We start from the raw sequence: 15,095 nt of genomic DNA on the forward strand, positions 1-15,095 counted from the left end.
GCAGTGGGGGGGGGGAAGGAACCAGGCTGGAAAGCGGGGGAGTCTGCACTGACCCTGAAGGCAGTGAGGAACTGGGGGAGGGTTTGTCATGGAGAGAGATCTCTGGCTGTCAGCACAGAGCGAGAGCTGGAGGTAGAGAGCCCAGTGCAGGCAGGGGGAAGGGGCAGAGGTGAGAAGCTCGCTGTCTCCTCCAAGACAGCCGGTTAGAACTGGGGACTGATACAGGGTGAGAAAGCAGGGAAGGGCGCTAAGGGCGAGGGCATGACCGGACTGGCGCCCGCAGCACCGTCACTGCACCAGGTGACAGTGTCAGTGGACGAGCTGAGTGCTGAGGGAAGTTGTGCCCACAGACATGGGCATGGGGCTGTGGGCAAGCTAACGGGAGAGGAGTGTTTACAGTCTGGACAGCGGGGCAGGAGGTGGCCTTGTGAGGGAGGGGGCTGTGTCCCGGGACAGCGGCGCCCAGTGGGACATGGCCTGATCTCTGTTTCACCTGAACCTCAAGGGCATGCAGTGAGATGAAATGTAGCCTCCTCTCGTGGGCTCTCGTGGCCTGCGTGGCCCTCTCCTAGCTCATCAGCGAAGTACTTACTTTCTTAGTGTCATTAGCAGCCGGGGAGCCATCATCCCAAATAAAAGGTAGGAACTTTGGGACTGGCAGTTGGTGTAATGGCTGTGTCGCTGGACTCCCACATAGTTGACCACGGTTCAAGTCCCAGACCCGGTGGCTTAACACTCACACCAGGCACGTGTGCACGTGCCCAAGATCCCAAGGAGAATGGAGGAGAAGGGATTGCGGTGTGGCCATCCCCCGGGGGTGATTTCTCTCTGTCTCTCCAGTGAGTGCACGTGCTCTATAACAAGTCTCTTAACTCTGACAATAACCCGTGCCTGCCCACGTCTGCCCGTCACACCTCGGTGCCCTCCTGTGTTCTCAGTACCACAGTCGATTTCGCCCAGCCTTCGCTCTGCACCGCGGAGCCGAGGGAGCCAGTGGGAGCATATCCCTGCCCCTGAGTGGCCTTCCAGATCCCTAAAGCCCCTGTAGACACCTCGTTCATCCTGTAGCCTGCACCCCAACAGTTACCCCTCTCCCAGTAGCCACATTGGTCACACGAGTATCGTGAGAGAAGAAGGCTGCCCTTGCTAGGCAAGTCACGGGCCGAGTCACTACAGCCTGCATAGGTTTGCCGGGGCCCTCACGGTCAGTGACAGTTCCCCGGGAGCGGAGCTTTAAGGAAGGTTCAAGTCCACTCTCCCTCCAGCCTCATTGCTACAACGCTTGACTATCCTTGTTGCAGCTGTTGCTGTTACAGAAGAGAGGGTGGGTGTGTCCTACTCTGCCATTGTCACCCCAAGTCTCTGGTCCTCCTTTTATGATCAGCCGTTTCTCTAAGCTCCTGGAATTTTGTCTTTGCTTTAAATCTTTGTGTCCAGTGTGGGTGTGACTGCCCGAGGGTCCCGGGGCCAGTACTGTGGACACGCCATGGCACTCCCTGGTGGGCGTCTGACACCTCTCTGCCCCCGACCCAGTTTGGGGGCAGCCCTGTGTCCTGTGCTGTAGGGTTGGCTGTCCTGGATGTCTTGGAGAAGGAGCAGCTGCAGGCTCATGCCAGCTGTGTGGGCGGCTTCCTGATGGGGCTCCTCCAGCAGCAGCAAGCCAAACACCCCATCATTGGGGACGTCAGGTGAGGCTGGGGCGGCCACCACCCACTAACCACGCACCTTCAGACCAGCATGCTGTCTTTCTTTCATTTTCTAACCTCGTGGGATGGTGGGAATTTTTCTTAAGATTTTTTGCCATAGGGCCCCTGCACTTGAGGGAGAAACGGCCACACCGTCCATTTTCCTCTTGGGGTTTGGGCACACATGCCCACCCACGTACCAGCATGATTTCCAAGCCACAGCGTCTAGGACTTGATCTCTGTGCCACCTGCTGGTCCAGGACGGTGGGAATGTTTTAAGCTTTTTGCCATAGGGTGCCTGTGCTCCCTGGAGAGATAGACACCATGAGCAAGTGAGAAATTACCCCTCCATCCCCTGGGGGAAGGCCAGGTGCACCCCTTCTCCTTCACGGGCAGGCATGCACACACATAGCACGAGTGTTTTGTTTTTGTTTTTGGAGAGGTTTTTGCTATAGGGTGCGTGCGCTCACCAGACAGAGACAGAGAGACAGAAAGCGAGAAATCACCCCCCAGGGGGGATGGTCATGCCGCAATCCCTTCTCCTCCATTCTAAAGCGAGAAATCACCCCCAGGGGGGATGGTCATGCCGCAATCCCTTCTCCTCCATTCTCCTCTCGGGATCTTAGGCACACTCGCCCGGCGTGAGTTTTAAGTCACCCGGTCTGGGACGTGAACCGCGGTCGACTACGTGGGAGTCCAGCAACATAGCCATTACGCTAACTGCTGGTTCTCCATAGCATGAGTCCTAAGCCACCAGATGTAGGACTCAAAGTGCTGGTCCCCAACTTCTTTCCTCCGCACGTGCCAGCTAGTTCCTGAAATGCTCACTCCTAGAGGCCCCGGGTACGTCTCCCCAGGAGGCACAAGCAGCCTGGTAGGCTTCCCACTGAGGGGCCTGGAAGGCACAGGCCAGGGTGAAGGCAAGGACCATGGTCCCCTGGGCCAGCCTCAAGTGTCTCCTCCTCCAGGGGTGTCGGGCTCTTCATTGGTGTGGATCTGATCAAAGATGCGGCCACGAGGACACCAGCGACCGAAGAGGCCGACTACTTGGTATCCAGGTATTGCTTAGGCTGCCCTGGGACAGGGATCATAGCTGCCTTGCCGCAAAGCCTAGGCTGAGCCCTGAGCCTGAGCGAGGGGCAGCGAGAGGCTCCATCGGTTCTCCACGCAGGGCCTGGCAGCCCAGGCTCCCTCTGGTGCTGGAGTGCTAACGCTAGCAGGCGCTCAGGCCCAAGCAACCCTGCTGCTGTCCGCCTGCAGGCTGGACAGGGCGGCTTCTCCATCACACCCAAGGGCGAAGGGCTGCTCAGGCGGCAGGACTCCTGCCCCTGTCCGGGCAGGCGTGTCCAGACACTCAGTGCCAGAGTGAAGCCACGCGGGAAGGTCTGCTCTTCTCGCTTGAACCCAACAGCCGAAGCCTCAGAGCTCCTTCCCAGTTTAAGTGCCGCCTTTCATCCCACCCCACCACCACGGAAGCCCTTCCAGTGAGGGTGTCGGGCTGTCCTCATTCGCCTTGTGAAACATGCTTGCACTTGCATGCTCCTGTGCGGAGTACTGACTCCCCCAGGCAGGGTGAGAGGCTGGTCTGGCCTCAGGCTGGCTCACCCAGCCTCCTCAGCTGCTCAGTCCGGTCCCTCAGCAACCTCACCCCTGAATTCAGAACAGTGGGGGCATAGCAGAGACCCCCGACCTCTGGCCTCACAGGGCCTGGAGTGGCTGCTCCAGTTCAGTGAGATGGCGCTGGGGCAAGGCGGGCATTTTACCTGCGGTCGCCTTCCCAGGTGAGAGCTGGGTTTGGCCCCACAGCTGTCAGACTCCGGAATCCAGACCTCGCTTGTTTGTTCAGATTTCCTGGAGGGTGCACTCCCCAGAGAAAGCAATCTCTGCACTCCCGCCTCCACTTCTCCACCCCGTGGAGACTGGGAGCATACATGCACACAGCATGCGTGCACACACACACCACTCCCTTCCCTGGCGTGTTTCTCAAGCCTCCATGTCCAGGACGAACCACGGCGTCAACCATATGGTATCCGGCTCCCTTAACCACAAGGCCTTGGGGCCCAAACTTTGTCCTGTCATGGCTGCTCAGTGCTGGGGCTGGGGAAAGGAGCCAGAGCAGACTGAGGAAGGTCTCAGTGGCCCACACGTTTCGTGCTCTGCTCTGCAGGCCAAGGCCACGTAAGAGGCCTAGGGTTAACACCTGCTCAGACCTAAAAGCCAGGCAGTGTCCCATGCCTGAATCCTCAACTGCCCCAGGCTGGCCTGGGGACCACAGACTGAGTCTCACAGCAGAGACGAGAGCCTGCCCTGTGGCCTTGCAATACCGTGCTGCTCAAGAGGCCGGACTCAACGTGGCAAGTGCCATTCAAACCCTTAGCCCAGCCAGCCAGCAGCACAGTGGGGCACACGGAAGTGCCGAGAGCTAGCGGGCTAGACAGAGGCGGGAGGAAGGGGCTGCGGTGTGGCCAGATGCTGGGTGTACGCACAGGCACCCATGCTCCCTAATGAAAGCAAGCCAGGCAGAAGGCCCAGCAAATGGCACAGTAGTTCTGTCACTGGACTCCCAGTGGCCAACTACAGTTCGAGTCCTGAACTCACGGCTTGAAAACCACAGGTGCGTGTGCGTGCGCGTGCACGTGCACGTGCGCACTTGCCCCAAGATCAGGGAGAATGGATAAGGGATTACACTGTGGCCATCCACCCTGGGAGGTGACTTCTCACTTTCCCTCTTCACTGTTTCTCCCCAGCCTTCCCAACCCCCAATGCTCCCTAAGGCTAAAATACTTTAAAAAAAAAAAAAAAAAGCCAGACAGAGGTGTGGTGGCTAAGGCTAGGACTCCCACATGGCCAACTGCAGTTCAAGTCCCAGACACAGCAGTTTGAAAAACCACACTGGACACACATGCCTGTATGCCCCAAATCCTGAGTAGAAAGGGGATTATGCTGTGACCATCTCCCGATTTCTCCTCTCCTTCTGCCCGCCCTCAGGCAGGCACAGACACGCTACAGCAAAATTGCAGGAGGGCGGGAATCAGATGTAAATACAATCCCATCAGACCCCTCTTCTCCATCCAAATGCCTTATAGTAGGTTAAAAATTACTCTTGGGGCTGGCAGGTGGCGTGGTGGTTAAGGGTGTTGGACTCCCACATGGCCAACCGTAGTTCAAGTCCCAGACCCGGTGGCTTGGTTTCTCACTTTCTCTGTTCCTCTCTGGCCAAATTAAAAATAAAGTTAAATAATTTTTTATTTTAATTACTCTTAAGGGACCAGCAGGTGGTGTAATGGCTATGTTGCTGGACTCTCATGTAGCAAACGTTTTGCGTCCCAGACCCGAACCACCAGGCTTGTGTGCGTGCGTGCCCAGATCCCTAAAGGAAAATGGAGAAAAGATTGCAGTGTGGCCAACCCCCTGGGGGGTGATTTCTCGCTTTTCGTTTCTCTGTCTCTTTCTGGCAAGTGCACGCGCCTCATAGCAAAAACCTCTCCAAGAAAGAAAATTACTCTTAAATACAAGTTAATGTTAAGGTAAAGGCCTCCTAAGTACAGGAAATTAAAATGAGTAGTCCTGAGGCCAACAGGTGGTGTGGTGGTTAAGGTGACAGACTCCCACATGGTCAGCTGCAGTTTGAGTCCTGGACCTGGCAACTTGCTTTCTCACTTTCTCTGTCTCTGGTGATTGCACATGCCCTGTAGCAATTTTTTTTTTTAATGATAAAATTATTCTTTAAAAAAATTAAAACGAGTAGTCCTGGGATCAGCAGATGGCATAATGGTTACATCGCTGGACTCCCACATAGTTGACTGTGGTTCAGGTCCCAGGCCCAGCAGCTTCAAACACTGGGTGTGTATGTGCATGCATGCCCCAAATCCTGTGGGTTGAGAAGGGATTGCAGTGTGGTCATCCCCCCTGGACTGATTTCTCTCGCCTTCTTCATCTCCAGAGAACACACAAACCCTATTGCAAAAATCTCTTTAAAAAAAAAAAAAAGAGAGAGAGCAGTCCTGTCTGGGATTGCCAGGTGACATCAGAGCCAGGGCAGAAGTTACTGGAGCCAATGAGGACACAAAGCTCACTACCCTTGTCGTAATGCTTTTTTCTTTTTGAGAGATTTTTGCTATAGGGTATGAGTGCTTGCCAGATGGTGAGAAACAGGAAGAGAAATCATGTCACCCTCGCGGGGGGCAAGGGGGGCGCGGGGACAGCTGCCTTGCAATTCCTTCTCCATTCTGTTCTTGAGACTTTGGGCACATTACACAAGCCTGGTGCTCAAGCCACTAGGTCCAGGATTCAAACCAGTTGGCCATAAAGGGAATCCAGAGCCTTAACCACACCACCTGCTGGCCCTGTAACATGGGACATTCCCCGTATAAAAATGATCCATGTTGCATAAACTGTACAAAAATGGAAATGGAAGTGATTCTTCTTGTGGTCTGTTGGTTTAAACCGGGGAAGCCCAGGGATAAATAAGGCAAGGCCCATCCTCAAGGATGGCAGGCAGTTGGTGCTGCGACAGATAAGCTGGACTTAGGCAGGGGTGAGAGCAGCAATGCATGCCATGGGCATGAGGCTGGGACCAGGCTGAAAGCCTTCTAAGTGTGTCCCATCTTCACAGGCTGAAGGAGAATTACATTTTGCTCAGCACTGATGGCCCTGGGAGGAATGTCCTAAAGTTTAAGCCTCCGATGTGCTTCAGCCTGGACAATGCGCGACATGTGGCAGCAAAGCTGGATGCCATTCTGACAGGTGAGTCCAGTCCCTGAACTGCCTCCAGAGCCAGCTGGAGCCAGTAGCTAGAAGTGCCAGGAGAGGGTGGGTGGGAGAGCTCACCAGCTGAGCCAGGGCTCCTCCAGGCAGGGGAGGGTGCAGCAGCTCTGCAATGGGCCTTCCTGGCCTGGCCTTCCATCCCTGCCTGTGCTCAAGCTTCCTGAGCCCTGAGCAGTTGAGACCAGGGTCCCGGCCAGCCTGCCTGGGCGAGCAGCAATGTGGGGCACATAACAAGGGGAGAAGGGCCAGACCAGGCCTGGGAGGGCGGTCGTCAGGGCAACAGGAGCCAAAAATCCCAGTACGTGTCCACAAAGCCACTCTGAGCAACGGGCATGGACTCACCTACGTTTGAGCCAAGGGTCACGGTCACCCTGAGTGGCTGAGATGGGCACTAAAATGCATGCAAAATAGAACTCCCTAGGCTTTCCCACCTAGGAAAGTGCAGGTCGGCCAGGGTCTCCCCTAAACCCACTTCTGCAGAAACCTCTACTGCACTGGCCACACCTGTGTGCAAAGGCTGTGCTCCACACAGAACTCTGGGAGACCTCAGGCAGGTAAAACTGCCCACTGCAGGGGTCAATGTGGTCAGCTGGCAAGCCTGCCCTTCTGTCCTGGCTTCTCTGCTGCCCACGGGTACGTAAACTGGGGGTGAGGCCGGTCTACTAGAGACAGTGTGAAGTGGGAGAACTGTATTCCTGGGGATCCTGGGGAAGCAGAGGTGACGAGTCAGAAAGCGGAGGGCTGTTTGTGCTGTGCGGAACTTGCTGCTGTGACGGGTGGCCCATCCATGTGGGAGGAGTGACCCAGAGGGTGGCTTTGTGGTCTCTTCCAGACATGGAAAAGACAATGAGAAGCTGCGAAACACTGAGGCTCCAGGCCTGAACCCACCCTGCCCGGGCAAGCCTCCCCGGGTGAGGGCCCCATCAGCAGTATGGCACCTCAGCAAGCGCAAGCTTTGTTTTAAACATCTGAATTGTGGGACCAGCAGAGGGCACAATGTTACGTCGATGGATCCCCACATGGCTGACTGAGGTTCGAGTCCCCTGGCTTAAAACTCATGCCAGGCACATGTGCATGCATACCCCAAATCCCGAGAATGGAGAAGGGACTGGCCATCCCCCAGGGGGTTCTTTCTTTCTCACTTTCGGTCTCTCTGGCCAGCACATGGGCCCTATAGCAAATCTCTTTAAAAAAAATTACCATATCCCGTTCCACAGGCTCATTTCTTCAGGCTCTGGCTACCCTAGAGCTTGTCTACCCACAGCCCCAAACTCTTAGGTTGGCATTTGATGGCTGCGGTGCGGCTGTGGCAAAAGATGTTTCCTACCTTGGCCAGTTCCTTCTAGGAGGAAAAATGAACTGGTAACCACCTGGAATCCCAGCCTGCTGTTGCCTCCTGGCAACCAGTTTGTCTTAAACCCCCAACTACCAATCTTGGGGTGCTCCAATCCAGCCAGCGAACATCCCCTGCCAGAAACGGCTTTCCTGTACCAACCAGGGACACTTGTGTGTGAGCTTAAGTCACCAAGCCCCCCTCCCTGACCTGTACATTCAGGGTCTCACTAACAAACACAAAAACAATCCCATTTTCCTTGTTAGCAGACAATTGAGAGTTCTCGGGTGCCTCAGAGACTCTACCCTGGGGGCCACATTCCTGGCCTGGCCACCATCTTTACCCTCACCCAGCTGCTGCCTCTCAAAAGCAATTTTTCTTTAAAGGGGCACTGACCCAGGATGTGGAAGTGTGTGGTTATGCCTGACAGGACACTTGGGTCATGGAGTCCATAACTCGGAACAAGCAGTGGCAATTCCTCAAAGTCCTTCCAAGCTACACCCCACCAAACACAGTTGGGCCGACGGAGCCTGCTGTAAGCAGAGGACCCAGTCTGAGCATCTAGCATCCCGACTCACACAGCATATCCCATACTCACCCAGGCTTGGGGGTTTTTAAATTTTTATTTCAAAAGCTTGGATAGCTTCAATATCCAGGTCGTGGCAAAATCAGGACACGTGTAAAATACCTTACAATACATTAGATTCCCAAAAGGTACCAAAAAGTACAGTAAAATTAACACTTCCGTTACAGGAAATGTATGACACAAATAATATAAAATTAAAAGGTGAAAAGTGACACTGGTTTCCTAGGATACGGTTTACTCTTTACAACCAGGGTCCGCAGGTCCAGGCTGCAGAGCAGGAACAGGAATCAGACCCTCCCCCGGTGCTGGGCATCCCGCTAGTAAAACCAGCCCACAGTGCTGCCCTGGCCTGAGACGCCACACGCTGCCTGAACAACTAGAGCTCTGGAAACAGTAATAACAGGAGAGTGATTTCCAGGGGGAAATTTTAAATAAGATGCACATGGGACAGGCCATAGAAAGTTTGCCAAGTTAAATTTGGTACATAATTGTGTTCACTCCATATCCAAACACAGCTGTGCCGGGAGGTCAGCCAGTCGCTCCTGCGCCACCTCAGTACGGCTTGTAGTTATTCTGATGGCCACCGCGTCGCTGGCTCTTCCCGTAATTTGCACTACCCTGACCTGGGAACAAAAACAACGGTAGCAGCTACTGCTTTCTGACATTTCCCCTGTGCCAGGCGCTTGACATGCATCCTCGCTGGACCCTCGACAGCTCGGTACCTCAGGGGTTACTCCCCACCTGACAGAGGCCCCCAGTCTAGAGCACAAAACCGAGTAGCTCCAATGGCTGAGCCAGGCCTGTCTGACTCCAAAGTCCCTGCTGCCAGTGGCCCCTGCACTGTCTCTCCTGCCTCCCCTGGTGGGTGAGTGGACGGGCCTCCCTCTCTCCTACTTACTGTAGTCGTAGCCGTAGCCGTAATAGCCATAGGGCGAGTAGTCGTAGCCGCCATAGCTGGGCCCGTAGCCCTGCTGGTAGCCGTAGCCCTGGTTCCAGTAGTTGCCGTAGCCCTGATTCCAACTCTGACTCTGACCTGTGGGGGGAGCAGGGCACAGGGGCCCATGGGCCCTTTAGCACACGCAGGAGCTAGGATGGAGGAGATCCTGCCCTTTGGGTGGCGGGGTTACTATGGCAACTCAGGCAGAAGCCAAGAGGCTATTGTTGGGGTGCTGGGCCCAGCTCTGCACCTGAGACCCAAGCTGGAGGATCAAGATCAAGAGACCAGGAGACTAACTTTACTGGGGGGGCCAAGGAAGCAGTTCACTCAACTCAGACTTATCATCCCCACCCTCCCTGGCCGCCTGGCCTTAAAATGACAGTTCAGGCTTTGGAGTCAGAGGGGCCTGGGATGGAAGGAGGTAAGCGCCTGGCACAGCTCTGCCCTACCCTTCTGCCCACCTACCCACAGGTACACCCAGACTCCTGTGGGGGGAGCAGGGCACAGGGGCCCATGGGCCCTTTAGCACACGCAGGAGCTAGGATGGAGGAGATCCTGCCCTTTGGGTGGCGGGGTTACTATGGCAACTCAGGCAGAAGCCAAGAGGCTATTGTTGGGGTGCTGGGCCCAGCTCTGCACCTGAGACCCAAGCTGGAGGATCAAGATCAAGAGACCAGGAGACTAACTTTACTGGGGGGGGCCAAGAAAGCAGTTCACTCAACTCAGACTTATCATCCCCACCCTCCCTGGCAGCCTGGCCTTAAAATGACAGTTCAGGCTTTGGAGTCAGAGGGGCCTGGGATGGAAGGAGGTAAGCGCCTGGCACAGCTCTGCCCTACCCTTCTGCCCACCTACCCACAGGTACACCAAGACTCAAGCAAGAGGACAGCCACAGGGCCACGACACATCGTGCCCCGCACCACAGTGCAACATCAACGCCCCCTCTGCCCTGGGCCCCAAGCCACGCGAGAAAGGGCTCATCCACTCCGAGGGTGGCAACAGCCCCAAGCACAGCCTGAACCCAGGAGTACCATTGCCATTCCTGTCCTGCCCCCACTCACTGCCAGCCCACCCGCTGCAGAGGGCCTGAGACCAAAGGACGGCCCAGGCCAGGCATGGAAAGGCTCCATGTAGGCAGGGAACAAGACCCATCTTCATCCAGGTTCCACTCACCTCCACCTCCACCACCACTGCCTCGGTTTCCTCGGTTACGGTTTCCACGGCCCCCAGAACCATACTGCTGCTGCTGATAGACCTCTTTGGGTTGGGCCACCTTGATTTCACACTGAAAGGAGGACAGTGGGTCAAAGCCAATAGGACATGGTCAGAGCAACTTGCACACTAACCCTCACCGCAACACCCACCCGCTTGGCAGGAGGGTGAGGTCCAGCTGCCCAGAACTCCATTATGCTGGGCCTAGAGGCCTTGTTTCAACTAGAATTTTAAGAACCAACTAAAACCAAATGTCTTTCCGCTGCAAACTTTTCTGCCCCCAAAATACACCAGGCGTGATTTCAGCCCTGAGGGCAGCTCCATGTGTGGAGCTAAAGAGGCCACCGGGCCAACTGTACACTGTCAGGACCAAGAGTGGGCTGGAGCTGGCATCTCCACACTTTCCAGTAGGAGTTCTCATTTTTCTTTTGTTCTTTGTAAAGAATAAGTCATCCTACTGAGCACTCACTTGAAGGCAACCTTGACTTCCATCTTACAGATAAATATTCTCAGGCTTAGAATGAGGATTGCCTAAGGCCACACAACTCCCCCTTTCTCCATCCACTGGTCCTTGGGATATGGTGGGATATCTGCATCTCCTTAGGGCAAAATCAGTTTCCTTTTTGTCTAAAATTCTGACTGCTGTGATGCAGGTACAGTAAGGAATTTTTAAGTGATCTTGCTTAAACAAATCAACAGCGTATTTAAACAAAGTCCCCTGAAATACACCCATTAAAATGGTAAAAAATCGGGGGCGGGGAGACGAGCAGATGACATAATGGTTATCACATCACTAGACTCCCACATAATCAAATACGGTTCAAGTCCCGGACCCGGCGACTTAAGTCACACCAGGTGTGTGTCCAAGGTCCCAAGAATGGAGAAGGAATTGTGGCATAGTGAGCGCAAAGCGCCCTATAGCAAAAATCTCTTTAAAAAAAAGGGGGGGGGGTGCGGGGCAGGGGCCAGCAGGTAGCTTGGTGGTTGAGGATGCTGGACTCCCACATGGCTGACTGCAGTTGAAGTGCTGGACCTGGTGGCTTGCTTTCTCGAAACTTTCTCTCTCTCTTGCTCTGTTCCTCTCTGGTCAATTAAAATAAACAAATGAAGCTAAATAATTCTTTTAAAAAAAAGGGTAAAAAAAAAAAAAAAATGGGCCTGCAGGTAGCATGGCGGTTGGGATGCTAGACGTCCACATAGCTGACCATGGTTTGAGTCCCAGACCTGGTGGCTTGCTTTTTCACTTTCCCTTTCTGTCTCCAGTCAAATGAGGAAAAAAATGTTAATAATAAAATGAAGTAATTCTTTTAAAAAATAATAGTCATTTTGTACACTGTATCCCCATACACTTCTAATTGGTAAGTTACTCCCACCTACCCCATGTGATGCAGTTTGGTATGTTCTATCCAATTAAACCAAAAACAATGAATACAACCAAATGAACGAACACCCCCTAAGACCCACCAGCATCAAGATGCTGCCTCGGAAGCTCTTCCCATCTACCTCATGTTTTGCAGAGAAAAGAACTTCTCTGTATCACTGTCCACTAGAGATAACTAATGCCTCCCCTACTGGCCTTAAAATCATTTTTATAGCAAATCGAGGCCCAATCCCTGATCCAATCTTTCAAACTACTAGCCAGGATAGAGGCTTACAGGACCCCACCCTACCTGTCCCACCTTATCTGACTGCCACTCCTGAGCCAGAGCCTGCCACGCCCCACCACACCTTCAACTCCCAACTGCCAGCTTCAGGCCTGAACTATTGTGTCCCTGACCAGAGTTCAGAGGAAGAGTTGTCCTACTACCATGCCTCCATTCTGGTCAAGGCAAAACTGACTCTGGATTTAAGGTGGTCAAGACCATGGAAGCTCTAGGAAGGTTCTTTGCCTGGGACTAGGGCTGTCTAAAGGAATCTCCAAAGGGGATAGAGGTACCCAAAGACTTGGCTGTGGAAGGAAGCATAAAAGCTCTGGAGCAAATAGAGAAAATTAGTGACTCTAGACTCTTCTGAGACTTTGAACTGCAGACCTCATACATCCTGCACTCTAGATCTGCAGAATAACTTTAAATCAAAAACCAGAGGAACCAGCACAGCTTAGTGGTTATGTCACTGGATTCCCACATAACCAACCACATGGCTTAAAAATCACACATGTACATGTCCAAGATCCCAGGAGAATAGACAAGGAACTGCGAAGTGGGCCGTTTTTTCACTTTCTTTGGTCCCACCCACCCAGCACACATGCCCTAAGGCAATAAAAACTTCTCCCTCCCCCCCCAAAAAAAACACACTAAAACAAGAACCAGAGACTACTCAACACGCTCGGGTCACAGAAGCCACCCTTCCTCTACTGCCTCCCTCACATCCTGTGATGACAGTCCTACTACTCTGAGGGGCAGAACTATGTGCCCCACCATGGCAGCACATACTACAGAAAAGCAGAAAGGTTTGACTGGAGAGCCCCCGGACCCAAGTCCCAGCTCCAACCCATACCTGTAAGGCCAGCTCTCCAGCAACAGGAAGCTGAGAAGAATGGTAGAAACCTCACCTTGCTTCCACTGATAGTGTGGAACTTTTTCTCCAGAACCTTCTTCACAGGTTCTTCTTCTTTAAAGGTGATAAAAACAAAACCTCGTCTTTTGTTCAACTTTGGATCCATTGGAAGCTCAATGGCTTCAATCTGTAGAAATACGGCAAACTCAGGACAACTACCCCAAGGCAAGGAACCCATAGAAAGACCTGCTGAAGGTCAGAGAGTGAAAAAGAAGCCCTGAGAAGGGCTTGGCTTCAACCAGGCAGGGTTACCAGGAGTCAGGAAGGCAGCCTCTGGGCAGCTGGTGGGCCACTCCTGGGTCACACACTCACCTCCCCAAACTCGCCAAAGTACTCCCTGATCTTTTCCTCAGTGGCTTCAGGATTCAAACCCCCCACAAAGATTTTCTTCACTGGGTCCTTCTTCATAGCCATGGCCTTTTTAGGGTCAATGACACGGCCATCCAGCCTGTGCTCTTTCTGGTCTAGGACCTGTTCGAACAGAAGTGGGGGCAGGTTCTAACTCGGCAGCAAGACTCTGGATAAGGCCCAAAATCAAGTGCAAGTACACAAACGCGGCTTACCCCCTCCCGACTACCCACCCCACCCTGAATTCTCGAAGTGTTTTCTCCAAACCTGTAGTACAGCTAACTGGTTTACTTTCGACTACATCTTCCCAAGCCTTTACCATGCGGGTGCCCCTCTTCCTTGACCAAGCAGCCCCAGTTTAAGGCCCACCTCCCCCTGAAGCACAGCAGCAGTAAGCGCACAGGATGGAAGTCTAGCCGCAGCTTTGGGAGGCTGAGCTGCGTGAACCCCAGGGCGGTCCCCCTGAACCCAGCAGGCACAGGAACATATGTCTGCAGTCCTGGCTCTCTAGCTAACTGGAGGCTAGGCCTGGATTGTGATAGTGAGACCTTGTCAAAAACGCCTAGCTCTGTCTCCCTCAGTAAGAAAAAGGAAAAAAAGCAGAGGCTGGAGGTGGCCTGCTGGGGATGGAATCCCCACTCCACTCTTTTCTTATTTTCTGAGTCTTAAGTTCCTGGATTTCTTCCAGGTGGAGCTAAATGCCTCTCAGAGAAACCTTGGTCTCCTTTCTGATCTAAACAGAGGCCGTCAGCACATAGCGCAAACAAGCACGTGAACAGACAATAAATGTCAACCTTCCTGGGCTACTCCAGCAGTCACTCACCCATGCCGTCTGCACTTGTACCTCTTCAAACACCAGGAACACAAAATTCATAACCTGCGCTCTCCCTCCAGCACCCAGCCACACACACAGCCCCGCACTACCCGTGCTGGACAGCGTCCTCTCACACGGCAAGCCCCGCACTGCACTGCACCGAGAGGAGGTACCCGGCTTACCTTCTCCACACTGGCTGCGTCTTTGAAGAGAATAAACCCAAACCCTCTTGACCGTCCAGTGTTGGGATCCATTTTTATTGTACAGTCAACGACCTCTCCAAACTTAGTAAAATAGTCCTTTAAATCTTTTTTGCTGGTATCCCAGCTCAGGCCACCAACGAACATCTTTCTGAAATGGTAGAGACACAGTCGCAGTGTTAGGCAGGACTGGCCTGGCAAACTGTCCAGCACGAGAAAGCCACGACCCTCTAGACTAAGTCCACGCCCCGGCCGTCCGCAGGGGACTACCTTCCCGACCTGAGCTCCACTGCCCTCTCCCAACCTCACCCGGCCGGGCGCTAACAAAGCCGCCCGAGACGGAGCAGCCCCAGGCCAGAGTGGAGCGGAAGGGCAACCTAGCCAGGGCATGGCCGCGGGCCCGCTCGCCGCGAGAAATCGGCCGGCCCTAAAGCCACGCCGCGGCCCTCTGCGTCTGGAGTAGGAAACGCGAAGCTTCCTGCGGCCGAGCCGCCTCGGGTTCAGACGCTGACTCCGCCCCGGCAGGAGGAGGCGGGAGCCCGGCCGGGGAGCGCGCCAACTCCGCCTACGCAGCCCGGCGCGGCCCTCGCCCCAGCCCGGCCCGGGTCCGAGCGCTTTTCCTCTTCCGGGACGCCCGCTCATGCCCCTGCACCGGGC

General features: G+C 54.2%; 2 protein-coding genes across 2 annotated transcripts in view; one reads left to right on the plus strand and one right to left on the minus strand.

Moving 5' to 3' along the window:
• PHYKPL (5-phosphohydroxy-L-lysine phospho-lyase) overlaps positions 1 to 10,475 on the plus strand; it is a gene marked incomplete at its 5' end in the record, with an annotated part of 19,471 nt that extends 8,996 nt beyond the window's left edge. The window contains 5 exon segments of the mRNA XM_014591754.1: positions 1,534 to 1,688; positions 2,654 to 2,743; positions 6,301 to 6,431; positions 7,285 to 7,484; positions 10,170 to 10,475. Coding sequence (XP_014447240.1) covers positions 1,534 to 1,688; positions 2,654 to 2,743; positions 6,301 to 6,431; positions 7,285 to 7,334 — 426 coding nt within the window.
• On the minus strand, positions 8,390 to 14,589 carry HNRNPAB (heterogeneous nuclear ribonucleoprotein A/B; the record flags this gene model as incomplete). Its single annotated transcript, XM_006158857.3, is given in 6 exon segments — positions 8,390 to 8,994; positions 9,270 to 9,404; positions 10,482 to 10,593; positions 13,072 to 13,203; positions 13,389 to 13,547; positions 14,421 to 14,589. Coding segments are annotated over 6 exon segments (778 nt in total), but the record flags the coding sequence as incomplete, so codon positions are not given.
• Between the last annotated feature and the right edge of the window lie 506 nt (positions 14,590 to 15,095).

This window comes from Tupaia chinensis, unplaced genomic scaffold (genome assembly GCF_000334495.1).
Source record: "Tupaia chinensis unplaced genomic scaffold, TupChi_1.0 Scaffold000612_1, whole genome shotgun sequence".
NCBI lineage: Eukaryota > Metazoa > Chordata > Mammalia > Scandentia > Tupaiidae > Tupaia > Tupaia belangeri.